The sequence below is a fragment of the Chelonoidis abingdonii genome, chromosome 24, assembly GCF_003597395.2.
Source record: "Chelonoidis abingdonii isolate Lonesome George chromosome 24, CheloAbing_2.0, whole genome shotgun sequence".
Taxonomy (NCBI): Eukaryota; Metazoa; Chordata; order Testudines; family Testudinidae; genus Chelonoidis; species Chelonoidis abingdonii.
In genome coordinates, this window is record NC_133792.1 from 8283046 (window position 1) to 8308809 (window position 25764).

A 25764-nucleotide genomic window follows, 5' to 3' on the forward strand; every position below is an offset into this window, starting at 1 on the left:
ACCAGGCTGGGAGAAGCAGCTGGTCTCTCATAAGGCTGAAAGATAATGTGTAAATAGATGGTGCTGATCAAAAATTAGGCTCCCCAATGGCCAGCCGTTCCCCAGTGGCAAGGGACTGCTCAGAAAGCCGCAAGAGATGCAGTCGAGCAAACAAAGATTTCAACATTTTTAGTATAAAATTTCTAAAAGAAAAGGCTTTTATTTTGAAAACCTTGAAAGGGATTTTTTTGACAACTGCTCAGCTATTTGCACATCAGGCACAAGCCATCTCAGGCATGCACAGCCCAGAGTTGTACATGCACAAAAAAATAAATTATTCTGTTGAAGGTTTAACAGTTAGAAACTTGCGTCCTTAATTCACCAGCCTCATCCTTCCAGGGCAGGGACTACGTGCTGGTGGGGAGACTTTATGAGTAAGAAAACAATACCATCTAGCCCTTAGATACCACTTTTTTCCTCAATAGATCTTAAAGTGCTGTACTAAGGAGGTCAGTAGAACTGTCCCCATTCTACAGATAGATAAACTGAGGCACAGAGCAGGGATGGTTGACCAGCAGGCTGGTAGCTGAGTCAGGACTAGAACCGAAGTCTCACAAATCTCAGTGCAGTGTGCTAAGTGATACCCCAGTTGAACACACACCATGTTAAGCTGCCATTCACTGACCTTAGCCAGCCAGCTAGCACTGCCAGTGAGGTCACCCTGGCCAGTTTCCCTCATTACAATTAAGTCCTGGGCTCCCACCATCACGTGGAGTGTTCCAGAGCTCACCATTTTCACTAACAGTGAAGGAGAGATGGTCTACTTAAGTCATGGGACGGAGACTCAGGAGATGTGGATTCAGTTCCTGGTTCTACCATTGTTTTTTTGTATACCCCTGGTCTTTCTGTGCCTCACTTCCCTATCTGTAAAGCGGGGACACTGCCACCTCCTTTCTCCCACCCTTTGTCTTCTGTATTTACATTGTATGCACTTTGGGGCAGAGAGAGAGAGAGAGAATGTGTGTGTGTGTGTGCGCGCGCGCGTGCTTGCAGTGCCTAGTGCAGCAGGGCCCGAAACTGCAACTGGATTCCAAATCCACTTTGAGCTAGGCTCTAACCCCAGAGCCCAAGTTCTCTGCCACGCAACACCTGCCTAAGCCCCACTCTACTTTTGGATGCGCCCATGTATACACACTTACCAACTGCATAGCGGGCCCCAGACTTGACATCAAATAAAGCCACCCTCCTGAATTTGGAGGAACTCCGCCACTCGCCCCAAACAATCTGGCTCCGTCCCACCCCCAACACTCCATGTGGAACATCTCCCTTTGGTTGGTGTGTCTGGAGTGATGTCACTGCTCAGTCAGGAACGAGACCGTGTCGCTAGCTTTAAATAAAGCTGGGTTTTATTTATTCTTAGAAGCATATTTTAAACATTTGTATAACATTCTCAATAAAATATCTTGGAAGAGGCAGATTTTGATTCCCAAGACAAGGCACTTTGGGAGGTCCCAAGTGGTTTAGCCTGGACACCACCCATTTAAAAGTAGAAAAAATGGCATCGAAAATACACATGAAAGTTGGAATGGTATCTGTAGCAGAGGACAGGATTTGAAGGGTGGGCTCCTGGTCCATATTCTGCATTGAAGGTCTAAGCAGCTCATTCATGAGACTTTACACCAGGTGTTTCAACTGTACCTCATGTTTTAAACATTACATTACCTACATGCAGCTTGTGTGTCTGCTGAGTCTAGTCTCCAGCTAGCTACATGTCCCCTGTTCTCCTTAGCGTTAATAGAAGTCTGAGACACAGGTCACTTGTGAGAGGCGTGGATGTCCAATTGCGTATTGGGTTACATACCACCCCTAGTGTTGAGCTGAGCTCCTGGCTGGAGGTCTGGCTCAATGCAATTGTACTTGGATTGTACCCGAGATGCTGGAGAGAGATCTGGAGAAACCCACCTCAGCAGCCTCAGCCATCCCTTGCGTTTGGCCAGGGAACATTTCTGCTCTCCCCACACCCCAACCTCCTGAAAAGGGCACTACAGAGAGCAGACGTCTGTCCAGTTGGGTTGTGCCCACACAGAGGAGTCATTTGACCATCTCTGCTGAAAGACCCTGGCTAACTCCATTGGAGCCTTTCTAGGAGCTTGGCCAGAGAAGGGCTGGAGCTGGATTCCAGTGCGCGCTTCCACCGGTCGTGCCTTCGACAGAAAAACTACAGGGCTCCCCTCTCCTTCACTCTTGGCGCAAGGACAATAGGATCCACGTAACAGTCTCTGAGGGGCTGGCATTCCACAGCTACGCTTTTGCTTTAAGGTGACCTCATCCCAGAAGTTTAACTTGTTTGCACAAACCCCAAAGCCCAGTGGGGACAGACAGAGCCAGTGACCTCCTCTCTCTCCTCTCCTCCCACCCCGACAGGTGTTTCCAGGAGAACTTAACCCTTGCAAAGCACCAAGAGCTAAACTCACCATGAGGCTCAAGCTTCCCGAGGGGCACCATTAAGAGATCCCGTTGTCATGTGAAGTCTCACCAACCCCAGCAAAGTCAAATACCTCAAGAGGGTCAGGGTGGATTTAGCTGGCATCATGGGATAGCACAGACTTGGAAAGGAACAGGGGAAATTTATTCCCAGCATGTTCTGTTTGCTGGAAAGAGAATGTAATCTCAGCAGAGCTTTTCCAGAAGAGTTGGATGTGGGGGAGGGGAAGAGACATAACTAGGGACCCAGTGGGAAAATGAAAGTGAAACCCCCCCACATTCCCCCCCCATATTTAGAGATTTTCCTGACTGGCTGTGGGGGGAGGGGGAGGGAAGCCATGCAGACAAGTTGCATCCTTTCCCTCCGCAGGAGCAGCTGTCTCTCTCCTACCTAAGCCATACCTCCTGGGACAGGAAAAGTATCCCAGGCCAGTCCACCCTCAGTGCAATGAAATTCCCCATTGGGTTGGTGATTGCCAAGAGCTGAGCATGGTTGTATCGAGACCCCTTTCCCCATTAAGGCACTTGTTTCTCTCACTACTGTTAGGAGGTTTTCAACAACAACAACAGCCCAGCTCACCCCATGCCACCTCCTACCCAGGAGCTACTCAGCACTCCCCAAAAGCAAGCCCAAGGAGAATAAGAGCCCTAAATACACCATCACGTGCAGGAGGGAATCGCCAACTAGCAACCAGCCAGAGTCCTACAACGTCAGATGCTGAAGCCTCCTCACTGCCAACCTGAAGCCTCCTCTCCGATGCAATGGGAGATCTCTCCCTCTGAACCATGCACCTAGATTTCTGGCCTTCTCTGGGACCTTTAATTCTCTCCCTGCAACACCAACTTCCTCTCCATTCCTGCCTGAAAAGCTTCTGAAAACTCTTATTTCACCTACCCTGGCCTTCCAAGGAGGTTTCTGCTCTATTCCCTTACCCCCTCCACATTTTAAGGAAAGGGAAGGAGAACATCCATCAACAACATTCGTGTGGCCATTAGCATTTGTAAACAAACCAGCTAAACTTGTCAGGGACCATCTATGGTAGGGTCAAGGCTGCAGGGGGCTTGCAAGGAAAGGGATGAGTGGTGGGGCCACCCCTCACCGGGGCTTTGGAGAAACCACATACCAGAAGCGAGGGGAGGAAAGAAAAATACGTGGCTGGTTCTAAAGCTTCAGAGATGTATTGCAATAGCCATTTTTAACTGAACAAGGGCATCAAGCATCCACTAAAGGCTCCCACTGGACAGCGTCAGGCATTTACAGCTCAATCTACGCATGACCAACGATCCTTGTCGTCTCTTTCCACGGCCACCAGTTCTCTCCCGCAAGCCCAGGGGTGAACTCTCAAGTTTACGTCACAGTCCTAACCTGTGTGTATAACAGGGGAGGAGGGACATGGAGGAGATGGTGATAGCGGAGAGGCATTTGTGGCTCCTTCCATCCCACAACTGACCCTGCAAGCGGACAATCTTTGGAGCCATCAGGGGAACCCACAGTCAGACCAGCTCATGCGAGGAAGGCCCGGAGCAACAGAGTTCAGGCACTGCCCTGAATTACCCACACCAGCTAGTTCTATTTATTCTTCAGCGATGCACTAATGTAGCCAGAAACTAGGCAAGCAACAGCCTCATCCTCTGCTGTTGACTCTCCTTCTTTAGGGGCCAATCAGAAAAGACGGATTCCAGTTCGCTTGTGACTAATTTTACCCTCCTTCTGCCAGAGCGTGTGGCAAGACAAGTTAAAGTCATGGCGCTGGCTTGAATAGTACTTCTTAGCAGACAAGGGCCATCCCATTGTCCATTTGGCTCAGGGAAGAGGTGCATCTCTCCAGGGGGGGCGGTGTCAGCATTCGCAAGGGCATGGGGGTGGTGCACATTCTATCTCAGCCAGGCTCTTGCACGTGGGCTCGTTCGGAGGAGAAATGATGGATACTGGCAGGTGGTCTCTGACTGCAGCCGCCGTGCTTGACAAAAAAGTGTGGCATGCAGCATTGACCTCTTTGGTTGGAATGAGAAGTATCAGACGAAAGGAAGGGCTGGATTGTTGGAAGGGGAAGGGGAATCCCTACAAAATTCACTCCCCCAGGGCATCAGGCGCCCACTGGCATATGCTGTGCAGATATCCCGGGGAGCTCCTGCCTACAGGAAACCCCAGGCATTCCCACAGTCACACTCTTGTTAGCTGAGTAATGCAGTAAAGTGTCTCTTCAAAAAAGGGAAAACAACAAAGGAAGATGGAGCAAGGTGTGCGTGTGCGGGTATCCTATACCAAGCTAGAGTCCTGGGAGGAGGGGCAATGGCTTGGCCAGCGTGGCAGCTTGGTTCTGGCCAGCACACAGCGCCCCTCTAAGTGGGTGTGCAATTTAGGAGATCTTACTTGTCGGTGGCTCCCCCCACCCCTTTCCCTGGGACGCTGGTGTCCAAAGCCGAGTCTGCTTCAGAAACTGGGAATGTAAAGCTACCTGTGCCAGCGACTGGCTCAGCCTATGAGCCCCCCTGCTCCCTGGTGTCACTGACTCCAGTCCACCTTTGGCACACCGTGTACACAGCCAGCAGGGATCTCGACCGGGGGGCGGGGCTCACCTAGAACTGAGTCTGCACCCCCTCGTTGTTCTCGGTGGTCCCCGTGCTGGTCCCAGTGGCCCCCACGCTGGTCCCCGTGCTGTTCCCGATGGTCCCCGTGCTGTTCTTGGTAGCCGGCTGGGCAGGCTCCACCTTCTCCGCATGGGTCTGGGTGGACACCTCTTCCCCCATCTCCTTGTCATTGGGTTTGTGGTGGTTCACTTCAGTTCCCCCCTCAGCGAGCAACGAGGCAACTGTCAGGGCAGGTGGCTGGGCTGAAGTGGTGGGCACAGCTGGCTTGGCTTCCTGCTCCTCTGTCCCTGGGTTCGCTAGGCCTGGGGAGCCGGCGTCATGCTGGGCGGAGTGTTCCAAGGAGCCAGGGCCTTCCTCGGCCTTCTGGGCAGCTCGCTCCACCCCGCGCTCCTCAGAGCTACCGCTCTGCTGGACTATTGTACCATTCGTCAGCGGTTCCTTTGCCTCATCTCTTGCCGGGACCGGGGTCTCCACAGAGAACTCCTTCACCAGCATCCCCCGGATCCCCTGCACGCTGTCAGGAGAACCCGGTGAAACAAGGGCAGGGCAGGCCTCCAGCTCCTCCGATCCAGGCTCTTCCTGGGAGACCTGGTGCATCAGCACCTCCGCCCCGGCCTCGTAGGGCAGGACTCCCTCATCGTCGTGGAGGACCGACACCACCTGCCTGGCTCTGCGGCGCTTCTCAGCAGATGGGTCCGAGTCCGGCTGGCTGCCGAACTCCTCTCCCCAGTCGATGGGCAGGCCCTCGCCCAGCAGGTGCAGGTTGGGGTCACTGTTGTGCATGACCATGCTGTCCCGGTACAGGTTGTGCTTCCTCTGCACCGCTGCCTCCTTCACAGCTGGAAAGGCAAAGACAGGGAGGTCAGGACAGGACAGGTGTCTATTTACGTGTCAGTAGCACCCACAGGCCTCATTCGAGATGGAGAACTCACCATGCTCGGCAAAACCTGGGCCCAGCCAGCCTTCCTAGGATTCAGAGCAAAGCACATGCAACGAGCCAGTAGGGAGAGAACCTTACAGTTCAATCTATACCCTGGCTTAATTCTCATGCTCACATAGTCTCCATCCACGCCTCAGTTAGGCCCTCCTTGATCGGCTAAATTCCTACTTCTGCCCTGGCGGTGCTGGGCGGGAGGGTCCCAGAGAAGAAATTTGGTGAAGGAGGGAATGGCAGACGAGCAGGGGCACTCCATGCTGAAGGGACAACGCGGAAGGACACAGGGAGAGGTTTGCAGCTGACAGAAGGACCAAGCTGAGGGAAGCGCGATGCAATACGAGGATAGTAGAGGAGGGCAGAATTGCGAAGGGCCTCAGCGGGGAGGACAGGAAGGCTGAACTTGATGCGGTGGAGAAGCAGGGGCAGGTGGAGGGAATCCAAGAGGGGGTGATGCAGGCAGAGTGATAGGAGCGGAAGATGATCTAAGTCGATGCTTTTCGCATGGACGGGAAGGGCTGTGATGTGAGTGTTGGGCAGGCTGGGCAGCAGGAGTTAACGGTAATCAAGACAGCAGATGATGCAGGTGGGGGTGAGAGGATGGGCTGTCTGAATAGCGGGGAAAAGGACAGATCCTAGAGAAGTTACAAAGCTGGAAGCAGTGAGATTTGGACCCAGTTTAGATGTGTGGCACAAGTAAGCAGAGTCAAAGCGGGCCGCTGGACTACGGAACTGAGACCCATGGAGGAAAGCGTTTAGGTGACGGTGCAGAGTGCACATACGCCCTCTCCACCATCACCTAGACTCTGGATCCGGAGCAAGGTGGCAAAGTGCTGCAGGAGGAGATGCTCCAGGGGTTAGCTTGAGATGGCTCCCATTGCTGTAATGCCCGGAGCCTCCCCATGGCAAGTGGGTAGACATGCGCATCCAGTTCTTGGCAGCCAGCCCCCTTAGCAGCAGTGTACCTCGGTGAGCAGAAGGGAAGTGGGAGGATTCGCTCAGCGTCTCCTGCCCATTACTGCAACAGTTACAGGCTTGCATAGGCCCCTTCCCAGAATGGTGTAGGACTGAGCATGCACCCTTCCCTCCGTCCCAACCAAACCCGGGCAGCCCTCACCCTGCATGATGTCCTTCATGACGGACTGCAGCACGACCTCCTCGTACGTGTTCTCCACTAGGATGAAGCTGTCAAAGTCCTCGAAGATCAGTTCCTGGAACTTTGGTAACTCCTGCCCGAAGGAGAAGGCAGATTTCACCTAGCTTGCAGAGATAACCCAAGACCCCCTAGCTGCCCTGGGGATTTCCAAGGACAACTTGCCTTTGAGAGGCAGAGAGCTACCCCTTCCCACAAAACCATGGACACCACTGTTGAGCCAGGGATGCCACCGGTTATGGGCCACCTAGCCAGAGGGGTTATATGCCAAGTTGAGATTAAACATAGACCCAAATGGGTGAGGAATTTCAAGATCAGGATGTTACAAAGAGAGATTAAGTCTTTGTACACGCACTGGGCCCAATTTTTCACATGCACCAAGGCCATTTTACACCCCTGGCAACGTCAAGCAACACTAGTGCCTTAATGCGTCCAGAATGGTGTAAAGGGGCCTTGGTGTAATGAGAATCAGACCCATACTCCACGGTTGTGGGCAAGGAGCGGGGTGGGCTGATGGTGGGGGGCTTCATACACCGAGTTTGATAACTCGGCCGGGTTTTTGACACGTGCCACCAACCTATGCCCACGGGGCTGCTCAGGCTCTTACCGCCTTGCAGGTTGGCGCCAGCTTCTTCAGCAGGAAGGGGATGGTGATCTGGAGCAAGGCTTCCCTGAAGAACTTCTTGCGCACGGTGCTGCTGTCGTAGTCGTATTTCTGCGGGACAAGGGGCGCACCGGGGGAGAGCTTAACAAACCTTTGGCATCTTGCAGGGGAGGAGATTACAGGGGAGAGGGCCGCTCAGAGGAGGAGGAAAATATGCAGCTTTCCTGCCATTTTTTTTTAACAATCCCTTTGACAGGAACCGATTTACACAAGGGGATTTACTGAAGTGTTTTCAGTGTCCAGCATCAGCCCCTTCCTTGGGCTCAGGAGGCAGCGTGGTCTAGGGGACAGGTCACTGGACAGATTCTGATGACTTGGGCTCTATTCCTGGCTCTGATCTGCTGTGGGGCAAGTCACTTCACCTCCCTGTGCCTGATCTCCACTGGGTTCTAGGAACAACTGTGATACCTCTTGATACTCGGTCCATTTAAAGTTACAAATGCCTAGCATTGTTCTACACAATGCACTCACTCCTACCCTTACCTGCCCCATGACTGGCACACAGCATGCCTGGGCTTCGAACAGAAGCTGTAGGCGCTTTCTTTCTGGCAGAGGTTTCTCTCCTGTCTAGCATCCCGAGTCCTTATCGGTGCAGCATGGGCGAGTTAAAATGCCCAACCACTTCACGTTCCAGAGACAGCTGACCTTGCACGCTCAGGTGCGTGCAGCTGCTTTGCAGGCTGCCTTACCTTGAGCACCCGTTCAAGGATCCGCTGGATTGACTTGCACAGCTCCTCCTTGCCCAACATCTTCGCCAGCTCCTGATGCAGGAGCGTCCCGAACGTGTGAACAGCATCGTCCATTTGCTACAATGAGAAGCATCATCAGACGGTGTCCCAAAAGGAGGCCAAAAGACCATGGCACCTTAGGCTGGCTCATGTAGGACATCCAGCAAAGCAATGATGGCAAGGGATGAGCAGAGCAGGCACGGTAACGCACCACCACATGGAGACGGGTCATGGGCATCTCCTCTATTCCTGAATCTGCACCAGGACAGACGACAGGCCCGGTCCCATCTGCTACCCCATCCCACTCACGCTCTGCACCCAGTCAAGATTTTGAAAGCACCAAGTTAACCTGCATGAAGATGTTTTCTTTCCCACCACTAGAGGGCACTAGCAGCACATTTCCCCAAAAAGAGCTGCAATGGCGCATGGGATATCAGTACACAAACTCCTCCTCCCCTTTACGTGGGTCTTGTCCAGACTGGGCCCTGGATACTCTTCCGGGAGCTGCATCACAACCAGGCTCCTAAATCAGCTGTGCCAGGCTGAATGGGATGCGAATGATGGAGGTGGGAGCATTACAGTTCTAGAACGTCTCCCAATTCTCCACCGGTGCCAGAAAACCTGGTGGAAAGTTCCACTGGCTCATAGGCTCGTACACAGCTAATTGAGGCTGGCTTCCTTGACCCCACACCGGAGTATATAGATTATTGCCTGTGGGAGACTCTCTAACGTAAGGAGGAAGAAGAATTAAATCAACGTCGCCCAGGCCTGGCCACTCATCCTGCCACCAGCATGACAGCGTTGGATGTATACGAAATCTCCCGTCACCATGAGGCTGTTCATACGCATATGTTCCCTCCCAGTGGAACACTGAATTGTTCACAGGCACCAGCGCACAGTCGCAACATGCAGGGTCAATCGTTTGTCCCCAAGAATATAGGTGGCCCTTGGGTCAGACGTGCACCAGGCCATGGGCAGCGTGGTGCTGGGGAGCAAAGCGAAGGGGGTGGGCCATTGATGGTTCTGCCACTGGAGCATTGCCATATTCAGAGGAGAAAGGAGGAGAAAAATGAAGCCCCTGAAATAAGCTTGTCTCCGTACCAGCGCTGTGACTTTCACAGGAAGGCTCCTGCGGGGTGGGTACAGCTGGACTGAAGCCCAGCCTGTCCAATGCACAAGAGCACACTCCAGTAGGGGGTGCCCATGCAGCAGGACATTGATGACCAGCCCAATGGGCAGGGCACTGGGAGAACCTGAATTCATAGCCACAGCGACCCACCTAAACTCTGACCCACAGAGCATAGGCTCCGACTCCGGTGAGTGCTCTGGGGCTGAAGCACATGTCAGGAAAAATTGGTGGGTGCTCTGCACCCACCAGCAGCTCCCATCCACCTCCGCTCCACCCCCTCCCCTGAGCGCACGCGCACCCACTGTTTCCCCCAGCTCCCAGCGCTTGTGCCACAAAACAGCTGTTTTCGCGCAGCTGAGAGGGAGGAGGGAGAACGCAGCACGCTCGGGGAAGAGGCAGGGCCGGGGCGGGGATTTGGGGAAGGGGTCCAATAGGGGCAGGGAGGGGGCAGAGTTGGGGCAGGGACTTTGGGGAAGGGGTTGGAATGGGGGTGGGCAGGGAAAGGGTGGAGTCAGGACGAGGCCGGGGAGGCGCGAGCACCCACTGGTGCTGGGGAAAGTTGGTGCCTATGCCACAGAGCCCGGTGGCTAGGGCCAAAGACGGCTCCCCATGGGGCAGTGAGCATAAGGGCTGATCACCCCTTGAGTTTGGCTAATAATGTTAACACGCTACCTGTCTCATGAGGATCTCGGCCCTCTGCTTGAATACGGAGGCACTGGAGACGTCAAATCTCTGTTGAAGACCCTCCAGTTTCAGCTGGTCCATCTTCTCATAGCAGGACTGCATCTTGACAGGGTGGAAGGCCAGCTGGGAGAGCTTTTCCATGTACTGAAGGGCAAGAAGTCACACACACAACTCACTGGCTGTACAGAGAGAGGGCCCTGCCTCCTGCCCACTCCCCAGGCCTGCTGAGACCTGGCATCAGACTGGACACCAAGCTTCCAGGGAGCAGAGGATGCAAAGCCCAGAAATCAGAATCCTTCCTCAACTGCACTCATTTAATCTGGGTCACAAAGACAAGAGCATTTCCAAGTGTCTGGGTCCCCGCACCGCACAGAGACATGGGTGAGCCTGGTGCAGGAAGATCACCTCCTGTAGGTCAATCACAGGTCTCTACTATTCAAATCACAGGTCTCTACTGTTATGCGGGGGGGGGGGGCAGTTGTGTGACCACCTGGGGCTGCTCTTGCTGGATCCAGAGGGACCTAGCAGGTGAAATTGGATGCCCTGGATTTTGTTAAGACTGACTCATCGCCCAGGGTTCAGGAGGAGAGCTAGGAATTCAGTTTCCACCTTAAGTGGATTGTTCCAGCTTCTTCCAGAACACCAAAGGAACCTATGGATCTAGTGGGACCAAGAGTGGTGCTGCCCAAGGAAGCTCTGGGCCCCCAACGGTCTGTGGCTTCCAGCTCAGAGGGGAGCACAGGCCTGCCAGCTCTGATGTGAGCAGACTAGGGGCAGGGTCACAGGTTTATTCTCACCATTCAGCTCCAGCCTTACTCAGGACAACTGGGGGTGGAAAGTGCACTCCCTGCTCGGCCAGGCTTCCCCTGAGCACACACAAGGCTGACACACTGCCTCCTCCTAGATTCAGGTGTGTGTGGGGTGGGAATTAGAAGCCACACTTCAAGCTGCCCATTCACACAGCCCAGTGTCCTCCGCCCCTGGCACCCCCTGCAGCAGCTACGGAGTCCATCCCCCTGGGCCTTCCAGCCTATCATGCTAGGCCAGAAATGGGAATCGATGCAACCTTCTCCATGGAGCCTTACCTCTCCCAGTTTCTCCATCCCGCTTTCGTTAATTACATTCATGTTCATGTCCGTGACCTCCTTGAAGAACACTTCCCGGACTTCAGCAAAACCCTGGCTTGTGGGAATCATCAGCGCCTCCAGGATGGAAGGAATATAGGGCTGCACGTGGTTTCGGACACAGATCTCTGCTTTGGGCAGCACGAAGGCTGGACGAGGAAGAGGCAGGCAGACAATGAATAGGGGATGGCTCCCACTCTGCCCACCTTCCTCGCTGAGCTTTGGAGCCATCTGGAAGCCCAGCATGGTGCTCCAGCTCCTAGAGAACACCTTAGGGAAGGACAGGAGTTGCTCTGCTCCACCCCTTCCAGGTGGGGGCCAAAAGGATAGAGATGGAGCTAGATAAATTTATTAATGGGATGACAGAGTTGCTCACCATAGCAGGGGACTAGACTTGAATACCCACAAGGTCCCTTCCCATCTTACGTCTGATCAGCCTGTCTGCTACACTTGGCAGAACTTGAATGAGGATCCTCCAAGCATAGGTGCCAACTTCTCCTGGCACTGATGGGTACTTGACCTCCCTCCCCCCAACTCCACCCCTGCCCCGTGCCCTCCCACCCGCACCCCCATTCTAACCCCTTCACCAAATCCCTGCCCCGCCTCTTCCCCGCCTCCTCCCCTGAGCGCGCCACATTCCCGCCACGTTCCTGCTCCTCCCCCCTCCCTCCCACAGCTTGTTTCTGTTTTGCGGCAGCAAGTGCTGGTCAGAGAAGTGGGGACGTGACATGCTCAGGGGAGGAGGTGGCGGAGCAGTGGTGAGCTGGGGCGGGGAGCTTGGCTGCCCTGCACCCACCAGTTTTTCCACATGGGTGCTCCAGCTGGAGCACCCACACAGTCGGCGCCTATGCCTCCAAGAAAAACCCGTGGGGGTGCAGAGAGTGCTACTGGCAATTCAGTGGGCGGCACTCCTGAGTCAGTACTGACCCTACAAACAGGAGCGCTCGTCTCAAAGCCCTGGTCAGATTCTAGTCTGAGTAGCTATATTCCATTGCTGTCAGCCCTGCCCCTGCCCTGCCATGAGATGCTTCACTTCCTGCCCAGCACTGTGGTACATTACAGATGCCCGTTCCACCTCAAGGGCGAGAGTGTAACAGTGCAGACTTAGTTTGTAATACTTGGGATCCTTCAGGACAGAAGGAGCTATGCTGGAGGGAAATAAGGGAAAACCACATGAAAAACAAGCGACACCACTTTATCTGAAGGGACATTTTAGGGAAAACACCATTTCCCTTGGCACATCATGTATTTCCTCCACATGCACATTTCTCCTGCCCTCCAGCACACAATGCAATTAGCATTAGCTTCAATTCCATGTTTTAAATAGAGGACGGGTGATCATCTTAGGGACAAATCAAAGACATAAGGGATGGTGCCTTCAAATAAAGCGAGGCTGGAGTTATGTGAACTACAGGACGGCTCCAGCACTTGGCCTCTTCGCCCCCGGGTCAGGTTTCTGGCTCCTAGCCCCAGGACACCACTGCTGTTTGGAACGTCAGGATTCTGCCTAACCCAGTACAGTGGGCTATTGCTGGGGGTAGTCATTTGGGCTCAGGCTCAGAAACCCAAACCCCTCCTTAGGCATCAGATCCCGAGCCTGAACGTCTGCACAGCTACTTCTAGTGCCACTGGTGAGCCCAAATCTGCAGATCCAGGTTCCGAGACTTAGTGCCGCGGGTGAATTTTTTTTTAATTTTTTTTTTTTGCCATGTAGACATACCCAAAGGGGCAACATGTTTCCTACCTCGGATTTTGCTGGCTAAGTGTTCCTTTGATGTGATGATCTGGTCCATGTCCGTGCGAATGGTGCTCTCCATTCTGGGACGCTCCAGCTCACATTTTGTCACCACTGCATCATAGTGCGCCTTTATCTGGTCATAGGCGAGCCTGTAGACAGCATCCGAGATCTAGAGGAGGAAGAGGAACAGCATCTTCAGCATCCTGATCCCAGTGGATGTCTGAGGCTGTGTTGCCATCTGACCTTGGTGAGCCCAGGACCCTTCCTGACCTCTTCCTGCAAGGCAACCTGCCATCTCTTCGCACCCCATGTGGCTGAGTGCTCCCCAACCATGGATATGCAGGGACATCTGGCAATAAGCTTTCTACAGCATGCCCAGGAATTGTGTCTGCAGCAGCCATTAGATCCCCTAACAAGGAAGGGCCTGGCTATTTGAGATCTGCCTAGCAAGTCTTGTCACAGCGCAGTGGCTGGTCAGTACATCTCAGGAGACGCTGCTTCCTGATGTCAGCAACAGCACTGGACTCCATCCAACCCTGAGTTTTGTTCACTCCCCCCACTCATTTCTCTTTTTAAAAACAGCTGACCTGAATATTTTTTCCCTCTTTTCTACTATATGCTTGTGGTGATTTACACTGGAATCCATGCAGACGTCTGCTGTGCACCACCGCGTTCAAATGGCAGGACTCCACTGGGATCCATGCTAGCAAATCTCAGGGCAGCAGCAAAGTGTAGGACTGTAGTTCCCGAGGTTCACGTGCCTGGGGGTGCTTTATTCATACATATTTTTGTTATGACTGCACAGTGCTACTGTATGTACAAGTTATTAATTTGTGGCGCTTGGAGGAGTCTTCTGCCCGGAATTTTGTCATGCTATTATTTAGCACCTCTGGTCTTGAAGATCATAGAATCATGGAAATGTTGGGCTGAAAGGGACCTTGAGAGATCATCAAGTTCAAGCCCCCTGCACTGAAGCAGGACCAAGTAAACTAAGACCATCCCTGACAGGTGTGTTTGTCCAGCCTGTTCTTAAAAGCCTCCAATAACGGGGATTCCACAAACCTCTCTTGGAAGCCTCGTCCAGAGCTTAACTCTCCTTATAGGTAGAAAGATTTCTAACCTGAAATCTCCCTTGCTGCAGATTAAGCCCATTATTTCTTGTCCTACCTTCTGTGGCAATGGAGAACAAATGATCCCCGTCCTCTTTATAACACCCATTAACAAATTTGAAGGCCTTTCTGGTCCAGACTAAACATGCCCGGTCTTTTTTTAAACCTTTCCTCATAGGTCAGGTTTTCCAAGCCTCTGACTATTTTTTGTTGCTCTCCTCTGGACTCTCTCCAGTTTGTCCACAGCTTTCCTAAAGTGAGACCCCCAGAACTGGATGCAGTACCCAGCTAAGGCCTCACCAGCACTGAGCGGGAAAAATACCTCCCCAAGCACTTCCTGAAAGCCAGGTCCCTTTAAAGTGTCAAGTTGTGCACCCAAAATCAGTCACTTGAGGGCAAGTCACTTAGGCCAAAGTTTACACAAGGTGTTAGTGACAGAGGCAGGAATTTAACTCTGATCTCTTGAGTACCATTCCAATGCCTTAATGGACAAGGTCACCCTTTCTCCCTAAGGCCTGTCTCATCCTCCTGCCCCTTTCATGGGAGCAGCACAAGCCCTTCCCCACCTTGGATTATGACAATGAAATAAGAACCCAATTTGATCCTCAGGATTTATGCTGGAAATCTGCAATCTTCACCTTGGCCCTGGAGGACAGAGTGCTTCCCAGTCTATTTTGCTTCCCCTCTCATGCATTAGCTCAGGGTTGCAGTGTCTGAGTGGTTACAGCTAAGGGGCACTGTTTGTTTGTTTGTTTAAAGGAGGTTTCAAGTGGAATTTTGTAGAGAATGTCTCATGGAAACATTTCTATTGCTCTCAAAATTTTAGAACAAGCTTGTTTGTATAAAATCATAGGTCCAGGCCAGATTTAGCCTGTATTCGTCTAAAAATGGTTTGCTAAATATAACTGGGACAAGCCACGCTGCTGGCTTAGCTGTGGCTGGGTGTTTGCTAGGCTGTACTTCCTTCCCCGCGGGGGTGGCCAGCACCACAAAAGCCGCATGTTCTGCACGCAACCATCAGAAGGTAAGTGGGAGGTTGAGAAATAGGCTGTTTACACCTATGATGGGGAGCTTGATAAAACCAGCAGAGAGGCATATGGACAGCTTGTTTCCCTGCGCCCTCAGGGAGAAGGGAGTGAATCGGGGAGCTGATTCACACAAGCCAGCAAGAAGCAGAGTCAAGGGACCACACCCAAGGCAAGGGTACCCGTTCCGAAAGCTGTCAAAATCCAGTCCTGGATTTCCCAGCAGCCAGCACCAATTTCTGGAGTGTGTCATCCATACAGGGAATATTTCAACCAGTGCATGCAAATAGGTATGATTTCACCCCACGCTGCCCGCTGCCCTCGCAGGGCCCTGGCCTCTTTCCACCACTTCCTTCCCCCATCACACTCTCTCTCTCTCTCTCTCTCTCTCACCCAGGGGTAGGCAACCTATGGCACTGATTTTCAGTGGCACTCACACTGCCCAGGTCCTGGCCACCAGTCTGGGAGGCTCTGCATTTTAATTTAATTTTAAATGAAGCTTCTTAAACTTTTTAAAAACCTTATTTACTTTACATACAACAATAATTTAGTTATATATTACAGACTTATAGAAAGAGACCTTCTAAAAACGTTAAAATGTATGACTGGCACATGAAACCTTAAATTAGAGTGAATAAATGAAGACTCGGCACAGCACTTCTGAAAGGTTGCCGACCCCTGCACTAACCTGTATCCAGAGTCTCTGCCTCTCCTGGGCCTTGCCCTTCAGCTTGGGGCCGATCATGGTTTTCAGTTCTGGGACCAGTTCCTCCATCACCAGATTGCTCAAGACCTAGAGGAGCAGAGTGAGGAAGCTGTTAGTGACTAGATCTCACATGGCTGTTAGCTGTCCTTCCACCACTGGGCTCTCTGCTCTCCCCGCCTCCCAACCCATCTTCTTCCTCACAGGCTGGCCCACCATGAGGGCTCTTGGCCTGAAACGATCTCTCCAGAAGACATGCTAACGGCCTCCGTCCAGCAGTTCGGAAGCACTGATGAAGTGCTCCTCACAATTTGTTTTCTAGCAAAGAGAGCCCCTTTGGGCCACAAATCCTTTTCCGATGCCCTAGCGGCATCTGGGCCCTGTGTCCTGACAGAGCATTGGGAACAGGTTCTGTACGGGGAGTTACTTCCTCGTCCCGCAGAAGGGTCTTTCGTGGCTCAGGAGGGGCACACTGGGCCGCTCAAGTCTGAGTGGCGCACGAGACGGCACTCCACTTGCTAGCTAGGATGGCTCCACCAACCCAGGAAGATGGACGGTCTCCTGAGCAGGCCCTGCTGGAGACATCTGCTGGTGGATCCATCCTGCGCATCTGCAAGGACCGAAGCCAGTTTCCGATGGAAGGGGCTGGCCGGGCGTGGTTGTGTCCACATGAAAGACGTGTGCGCAAGAAGCTAACGAAGATGTTCTCCCACCACCAAACACGGGGAGCATCATGATTAGAGCTTCGGCTCAGAGCAGCTGCTCACGGTCCTCTCGGGGAATGAGACTCAGCTCATGTGCAAGCTAACCCAGCCTTGGTGCCTGTGGCAGCCATCGGCCACACTGCCCTTTGCATCTCATTCACGTTCCCATTGCATTACGAGGTAGGTGCTCAACGCATCAGTGACAGTCTCTGCTTGGCTTAGGTCCCTCCCTCCCAGAGGTTTGGCTTGACGCCTTTCTGCCCGTTTCCTCAACGTTCAGCCTTCTGCCCACCTTCCGATTGGCTGGGTTCCTAAACCCAGGCATCGACCCGCCTTTCCCCACCATCTTCCTAGTCCCTCCTGAGGCCTGAACTGTTCACAGGTGGGATTTTGGCACTCCACCCACTGGCTGCCTCAGCCTTGCCAAGGGGATCATATTAAAATGCATCATGCGAGTCCGTAAAGCCACGTCCTTGAGATCTGAGCTCCAGTATTTCACAGCCTGCCAGCGTCCCTCCCCACTAGGGATTCCAGCACCCCCCTGCCAAGGATTCCTCCCCCTGCCTCTAACCAGGAGATTCCACTAGACACTGACGGGGAGGGGAGAGAGGATATTTCCCCTCACATTAATGCTGGGAAATGTGTATTTGCAGAGGCCCAACCAGCTCCCTGAGTTGTAACCAGCCACGGCTGGAATTCCTGCCCTGCCAGAGCAGCCCGACTCCCCATGGAACGCCCTGAGAGGGATGTATGTCAGAAATGGCTTTTACCAAGGCACCTTTCTCTATCTCAATCTTCTCGTAAAGGATGGCCAGGAGCGGTGCCTGCGTGCTGGAAGGGGTGAAGCAAGGGGGTGACAAGGGAAAGAGGAGGGGCACAGGAGCATTTGGGGTACCAATCCCTGCCTTAAGCTTGCCATCAAGCATGCAATTTTTCTTCCCACAAGCTTGCCCTCCATGCCAACCCAGCCCCAGGAGATAGTTTAAAGCCAGGTCTTCATGGAGAGCCAGATGCAGCATCTGAGCAGCATTTCTTGGGGAAGGGCATAGGCGGTAAACTCCCCCATCAAGATACCAGTTTGGGCACAAGCTTCTCTTCCCAAGTTAAGCGTCACTCTTGATGTCTGGGGAAGGTTGGGGAGTGGGGGTGTCACTTTTTAAAAGGTGGCTAAAGCTGATCTTCCTAAAGATGTTTCCGCCCTTTAGGGTGTCACTAGGACCCCAAAATGCAGCCCTGTCTGTGGAAAGGTTGGGCAGGGCATGTGAAGGCATTCAGCATCTCCCAGGACCTCCCCAACCAGCAGACGCCTTGCCACGGCAGCTCGGTGGTGGAATCCATTCATCCCTCCCTCATGGCAATACAACTCCCACCAGCAGAAAGAGAAGTGTCTACAAGAGGGAAGACACATTTGCAAGCTGGGCTGGAGATCAAGGGGGAACAGGCTGCAGTGGGCCTCCAGGCATCCAACAGCACCAGGCAGAGGTGGAGGAAGGACCAGGAGCTGCCAGTGACCTCTACCCTAGCATAACACCCACTCAGCAGTGACACAGGGCTGGCACGTAAGCAGCATGCACGTCCCAGGCTTCCCCCCAGCCCTCCCTGGAATGGCGCCATTTTCCCCAGCCTGGAGGGTTACATGACTAAGCCAGCTCTCCCCAAGAGACCAGCTGCCAGAGCAAAGACACAACGGTTTATCCCTTTGGGGGGACGTCGGATGGGCCACGCCCTGCAATGCAGCCAAGCCTCAAGGCTTTGGACAGTCTAACCCAGCAGGGATGCCAGCTCCACTTCCTCAGCAGCCGCTTAGTCCCCCAGCTAGGGTGACCAGACAGCAAGTGTGAAAAATCAGCACGGGAGTGGGGGGGTAATAGGAGCCTATATAAGAAAAAGACCCAAAAATTGGGACCGACCCTATAAAATAGGGACTTTTGGTCACCCTACCGCCAACGCTGAGTAATCTCAGTCCATTCAGGAGGCTGATTTGGAGGCTCCAAATCATCCCCCTTCTGGCTGGGGCCAGATTACTGTGGGAGAAGCAGCCGTGCAGCTCTGGGCCGGAGGACCTCTCTCGCCCTCACCTGGACCTCGTTGCCACAGAGCATGTCCCAGGTGCCGTACTGCTCCTTTGACTGCCGGTACATGCGGACGGCATCCGTAAAGGCTGGGGCCTCCACCTTGGAGTCCTCTGGGATCCCTGAAGGAGAGAGAGGTTATTTAGGCTTGGGGAGGAGGGTGGCAGAGAGGAAATCACAGAAGATTTTCCTGTGATGCACTCACAGCTTCGGTTATATTTTTGTCCTTCACATTAGTTCTACATTCTCTTCCCCTGCCGTGACTCACGCTGACAGGGACGGCAGCCCTTGCAGGCAGCTCACAGCCAGCGAGCGGACAATTCCCTGGGACTGGAGTAGCATGAGCTCCCCGCTCCAGCCAGAGTGGCAAAGCACCTTCAGAGGCCAATAGCGCTATTTAAGGCTCATTGAGATGGGCCTGGACCAAAACCCCAGATCCAAATACCCGCAAAAGCCCTGGGGACATTTCAGATCTGGAGCTAAAATGCAGCTGCCTAATATTGTTCCCCATACAGCCGCCGAGTGGCAAGAGAATTGATATAGGGCATCACACAACACCACCATTGTCATTTGATCAGGGAGATCCCACAGCACATAAAAGGTGGGGAGGGGAGAAAGAAGGTGCCTGGGCCTCACCAGAAAGAGTTCCTATTGGCATCAGGTAACTACACACCCAGCCCGCCCCATGAGAGCTCACCCGAGGCTCAGGGTTAGACAGACATCTGGAGCACTGGGGAGCGCAAGCCACAGGAAGTGAGGTTGAAAGGAGGCAGGGAGGGAAAGAAGAGAGAGGTTAAAAAAAAAAGTATGAGGCAATGGATGAGTCATGGGCAGCGTGAGGTTCCCAGCCAAACCCAGTGTGGGGAGTGGGGACACCAACTGCACTGCAGCCTGCTCCACTCCCACTGAGATTTCAGCTCCATGAGTCACAGCAGCACAGACCACAGTGCAGACCTCGGGATGGGAAGAGGACTAGTTGATAGGGGGTGGAGTGGCAGAGAGGTGGCAGCTTTTTGCATGACCTCCCCTATCCCTGGAAGCCAGAAGCCCCATCTGTAGATGGCTGTCCATGCAGGGAAGGGAACGGGCTGCACCAGCAGCTGAGGTGGTTAATGGGGGGTTAGCTGGACTTTGAGAGGTACCAGGCTGGGCCCAGAGAGTTCTGGGTTTGCATAACCCATTGCAACACTAAGATACCCAAAAAGAGGTGGCGCTGGCGTGAACCTTTCCAGAGCTATGGAATGATGCTCCAAGCCCCGGAGCTGTGGAAGGCAAGAGAAGCGAGGGGGCTGGGAGCACAAATTGGCTGGTTGCTGAGCATTCCATGCCAAGTACAGGGGTCCCATTAACCCTGCCCTGCCTCCAGCCTCTCTGCAGTCTGCTCTGGGATCTGCAAGTCTGGAACGCACATGCTGGGAAGTGGAGTGGGGGGAGTTCACCTCTGAGTAGCAAAGACGCCGGATGCCTGATGCATTAGACTGCATGTGGACTTCCCTTCTGGCTGCCTTGGCCAGCAGTAGAAGGAATGCAGGATGTGACTGGGACTCAGCACAAAGTCTGGGTCTCTGCAGTCTCCTGCCAGGCAGAGCTGAGCCTCCAAATGCTTGCTTCAAGCCAGCTCTGTTTGTGTGAAATCCTGAAAAGCAGCCTCCCTCCCTCCTACTCTGCCCCCTCAGCATCGTGTGCAAGTTACAGATGCCACAGCATGGAATCCAGGCAGTCACAGAGGCAGCCGAGGAATTCTTAGGGCAGCCGAACTGGGGAAAGGACCAGAGGCCACAGCTAGGGAAATGGAGGAGAAGAGGATAAAATAACTCCTGTGTAGATAGAAGGAAGCGAACGCACACAAACGCGAAATGCAGATCAGCCACTCCCACCTGACAATACATGGAGCAGCAGCAGCTTTCCGAGTGCTAAGGCAGAGGCTAGGACCTCGGCCAGGAAGAGGAGCCAGCGTAGTGTCAGTTCAGTGGTACCTGACATTCGTGCGTAGTGCCCAGGTATTCCCGGCACTTTTCACGGAGACTAGAGCAGCAGGGTAGAATCCTGGCCCCACAGAAGTCAGCGGGAGAAATCCTAGCTGTGCTAAAGTCAGCCTCTGCCCCAAGAAGCATACACTGAGTACCCAATAAAGCCTTTAATCAGGGGCAGGAGACACTTGCCCTGGCAAGATCAGGGGGCAGGGGGAGACAACTCAGACTTTAAGGTCAGAAGGGACCATCACAATCATCGAGTCTGACTTCCTGCACATCGCAGGCCACAGAATCTCACCCACCCACTCCTGTAATAGACCCCTAACCTCTGGCGGAGTTAATGGAGTCCTTAAATATTGATTTAAAGACTTCAAGTTATATTTACTGGTGTTCAAACAAGCAAGTGACCTGTGCCCCATGCTACAGAGGAAGTCGAACCCCGCCCACCAGGGTCTCTGCCACTGTGATCTGGGGGCAAATCTCTTCCCAACCCCAAATATGGCGATCAGTTAAGAGGAATCAGCCTCCCTAGGGATACAGATATCTGAGCACCCAGATGGATCTCAAGGATGTGGATTCAGATACTATGACAGAGTCAAAGTGCATTAGTGTCCTATGTGGTTTCTAAAGTACTCTCAGACCAGAAACTCCAAGTCCCCAGACTTGCTGTGATACCCACAGACACGGGTTTGGAACAGGACCAAACTACAACAGTCTCCAACATGTTACTGCTTTATATAGCACACCCCCTTCAGGGCTCTGCTCCTGCAGCCACCAGCAGCCCTGAGCTGGAATAGAGCCCCATCAGTTTCTATCTAGATTGGGAGGCCGCGTTCCTAGGGCTAGAGCACTGGGCTGGGTTTATTCCTGGTACAGACACTGGCCTGCTAGGGGACTTCGGGCAAGTCAATTCACTTCCCCGTCTCAGTTTCCCCATCTGTAAAATGGGGATATTGATACTGACCTCCTTCGTAAAGCGCTTTGAGGTCTACTGATCAAGAGAGCTATACAAGAGCTGAGAATTATTATTTCACAAAGCCAGGCCATCATTGTTAAGGCTCTACCAATTTCACGGCCATGAAAAATGCGTCAGGGACCGTGAAATAAGCCCTTCACCAGGAAATCTGATCTCCCTGTGTTGCTGGGAGCAATCCAGCCGAGGGCTCCTAGCTGCGAGTTCCAGCCAGGCTGGGGAAGGACAGGACTTGTCCTTCCCCTGCATGGCTGCTCTCGGGGGGGGAGGGGGGGGGAAATCAGACCCACCTCTGGGTGCCTCCCCATGCTGTGGGAAGCTCCGGCGTTGGGCAGCAGCTCCAGAGGTTCCTGCAGCAGGAGGAGGCTTGTGGAGGTGGATCTGATCTCCCCCCAAGAGTGCAGGGGAAGGACAAGTCCTGTCCTTCCCCAGCCTGGCCAGGACTAGCAGCTAGGAGCCTTCAGCTGGGGCAGATCAGGCCCAGCTCCATGAACCTCCTGTGGCTGCGGGAAGCTCAGCTGCTGCTGCCTTCAGATCCCAGCTCTGAAGGCAACACAGAAGTGAGGGTGGCAATCCCATGACCCCCCTATAACAGGTTCGTGACACACACACACCACGGTGGCCCCCTTTTGGGTTGGGGCCCCTGCAGTTACAATAGCCTGAAATTTCAGATTTAAACATCAGAAAACGTGAAATTTACCAATTTTCCAATCCTATGGCCGTGAAATTGACCTGAATGGACCGTGACTTTGGTAGGGCCCTAGGCATTGTGATATCTGGGTGATGCTCTTATTACAAGTAACCCAGAAATGCTCAGGCCAAGATTATTCCTTTGGATGGTCACAACAGCAGCAGTATCTTCTGCAAGGATACAGCCAGGCGCCTGTTCCACTGTTACTACTGGGGCGGGCGGGGGGAGGATTGCTAAATCCACTGAAACAGTTCAGAGCAAACGAAAGCAAACTCCTTCAAACTGTTTTGAAGCAACAACTGTTGTAAATGGAAGAATGCAAAAGGGGGTCAATTTTACATTAATTTAGTAGCAAAAAAAATTCCTAAAAATCTTTGAAGTTAGACTCCACTGGCCCTCATCATTTCTAAAGTTTGACTTTAATTTAAAAGTCCCTACGTAAAAACGGCAAGTACTCAATGCATCCTACTCCTCGAGTGTCAGACCTACCTGCAAAAACCAGTTTATTTACTTTTCATTCCGGTTAGCCCTGCAGCACCTGACTCACGCATCTGACACCAAAATTGCTAACCAAGCAGCTACTGTAGAATCTCTGTTGCGATCTGTAAGCCAGGGAGAACCTAGCTGTATATTCGCACCCCAGGAAGTGCATGATGGGTTGGCAGTTAAGAGGGGGAAAAAGAAATCACAAGGCATTTTTGCTTGTGTGCCGAGTATTTCTCTGGAGCGTAGGCAACACAAACATGAGGAACCACAAGTCCGGTTTTTAATCAAGGGAATTTCAAGATAATCTTATTGAAACGCAGCTAAAAGATTTAAGAGCATAAGGGACCATTATAATCATATCATCTGATCTCCTGCAGAGAACTGACCGGAGACCCTCCCCAGGGAGTCCTGGGCTATCTCCTTTAGAAAGTCGTTCTGTTACTGGAATCTTTGGTTTTATTTGTCATAAAGTGCAGTGTGGCATGTTTAAACATGCGCCCCTTTAACACCAGAGTTTTTCAGGGCAGAGACTTCCTAGTTCCAAAGCCTGTTTGGGGACAGACGGTCTGAGAGGAGAGCAGGTCAAGGCAGAGCTGGTGATTTCTGCCTGACAGCCAAACCAGGACACCTGTAATGGTGTTTAGCGTAAACAGCAACACAGCAGGGTAATGCACTAACTAGCCTCTCCCTTCCAGTGACTGAGGTTCACAACACAATATAGATCAGCAGCGAAGCAAGCTGGACGGGCATCCGCCTACTCCCCTATGTGGGTGTTTGGCCCAGGTGAGCGTAAGTGGCAATCTGACCAGGAACGGAGTAGCCAGAGACACGGTGCATCAGAAAGCTGGACGAGGCTGAGGAAGCGTGTGCAGCACCTGTTCAGAAAGTGCTGTGCTCTAAGCAGCAGCAGCCTTCCAGGTAGAATGTGCTAATTTGCCCCAAAGAATGCTGGGTAAAAGTGATCCCCCTTCCATTGGGTAGCTCCCACCTCCAGGCAGATTTTACTCCTGCTGCGGCCAGGGCTACCCAAAGGCCTCTAGGGGCCTGGGGCAGAATTTGAATTGAGACCACTTCCCCCTACACTGTCAAAAACATTACTGCTGATGGGATACCTGGAGGGGCAGGGGGAGTTGCAGAGAAAGACCACCCAGCACACACCCCACACTGGTGGCTCCTGTCCTGCGCGCCTAGCCCCAGCATCCCACTCTGCAACTTGGTGCATGGTGTCAGTGCCCCCAAACCCACATGGTGCTGTGGCCCCGTGCACCAGGCCATAATGCCACACATTCAAATTTGGCCCAGCAGCTCTTCATCATGACAGGACAAAAGGACGGCCCGGTCAAGCCTGCATGGTACTGCAATCCAAGCGCCAGGTCGCAACGCCACTTGGTTTGGGGACCCTCTTAATGGCAAACGGCCCTTTTTGTCCCGCACCCAACCCCGGCCAGCTCTGGCTGCAGCTAAGTAAATGTGGAGTAAGACAGACCCTCTCCTCCAGCCCGAGGTCTGTAAGTAACCCTCCTGCACTTGTAAGTGCCAGAAACAGGTTTGATGGCGGGTATGGCTGAGCAGAGCTGGGTGGGATTTCCCCCCCCCATCTCACAAAAATCTGAGATTTTGAAAATTTCTCTGCCACAGATGTGGATAAAAGTCAAAAATATCAAAAAGTTTCTAATGAAAAAATCCTAAGAAGTTCCGTTGGGGTTAATCAGAAGGTTCCTTTTAGATCATTTCTACAAAAAATCCTGGTTTTGACCCTTTCACGTTCAGAATTTTTGTTTTGCTGTAAATTAGCTTCAATTTCTGAACAAAAAGCAGTTTTGAACCAGAAAAGTGGATTTTTTTTTTATTTCAAAAGCATCAAGAGATGATTTTCCAACTTTTTCAACTAAAGGAAGTTCATTAAAACAGACCCTTTCCTGCAAGACGGTTCATTCTTGACAAATCTGCATTTTTGGATGAAAAATGCTTCAGGCTAAAAAAAAAAAAAAAAAAAACTCTATAGATAAGTTTGCCAGCAGCCCCTCCCCACCATTCAGCCAGGATCTTACTGCTGGCTGCCTCACAACAGAGGGTTGGTATTGTTTCTGTTAAGATTGCCCAGACCAGGGTGGAATAAATGATTGAAGAAAAAAATCCCCTCATCGTTACTAATGGGGAACAGTTCCTCTTTCATTAGCAGCTGCTAATTATGGATCTTGGTCTCTCTCCGGTTATGTTTTTGTGTCTGGTTGGCAATTTCCCCTAAATCAAGGGAAAGTGGTAAAAGCCCAAGATAATGCAGGGTGTGCGCATGCGTGCAGAACAGGAGAACGAACGCCAGGTCATGTAGCTGGATGGGCTTGCGGGTTAAATCAGAGCAGGCCCAAGGCCTTGTAGTCCAAGCCTATATCCAAAGTCTGCAGCTCCAGCAGCCCCTTGCCCAGAATACAAGTTTACTAGCTCTGTTTGTCGGAGATCTCCAAGCACTATGAGGAACTAGGGTGACCAGATGTCCCAATTTTATAGGGACAGTCCTGATTCTTGGATCTTTTTCTTATATAGGCTCCTATTACCCTCCACCCCGTCCCAATTTTTCACACCTGCTGTCTGGTCACCCTATGAGGAACCCTATGGCCCTCACCTTTGAAGTAGGCCAGGCTGATTGGGCCTAGGACAATGCTGGAATAAATTGCCTAGGGAGGTTGTGAAATCTCCATCTCTGGAGATATTTAAGAATAGGTTAGATAAATGTCTATCAGGGATGATCTAGACAGTATTTGGTCCTGCCATGAGGGCAGGGGACTGGACTCGATGACCTCTCTAGATCCCTTCCAGTC

At 52.5% G+C, this 25764-nt stretch overlaps 1 protein-coding gene across 1 annotated transcript in view; it reads right to left on the bottom strand.

The window, feature by feature from the left end:
• Nucleotides 1-1367: 1367 nt before the first annotated feature.
• NIBAN2 (niban apoptosis regulator 2) overlaps nucleotides 1368-25764 on the bottom strand; it is a 98311-nt gene continuing 73914 nt past the window's right edge. Inside the window, exons 6-14 of the mRNA XM_032797811.2 lie at nucleotides 18829-18944; nucleotides 16032-16136; nucleotides 13216-13378; nucleotides 11433-11620; nucleotides 10336-10491; nucleotides 8496-8612; nucleotides 7750-7857; nucleotides 7107-7218; nucleotides 1368-5894 (exon numbers count right to left, since the gene is read on the bottom strand). Coding sequence (XP_032653702.1) covers nucleotides 5044-5894; nucleotides 7107-7218; nucleotides 7750-7857; nucleotides 8496-8612; nucleotides 10336-10491; nucleotides 11433-11620; nucleotides 13216-13378; nucleotides 16032-16136; nucleotides 18829-18944 — 1916 coding nt within the window. The 3' untranslated portion in view covers nucleotides 1368-5043. The remainder of the gene's footprint in view (nucleotides 5895-7106; nucleotides 7219-7749; nucleotides 7858-8495; nucleotides 8613-10335; nucleotides 10492-11432; nucleotides 11621-13215; nucleotides 13379-16031; nucleotides 16137-18828; nucleotides 18945-25764) is intronic.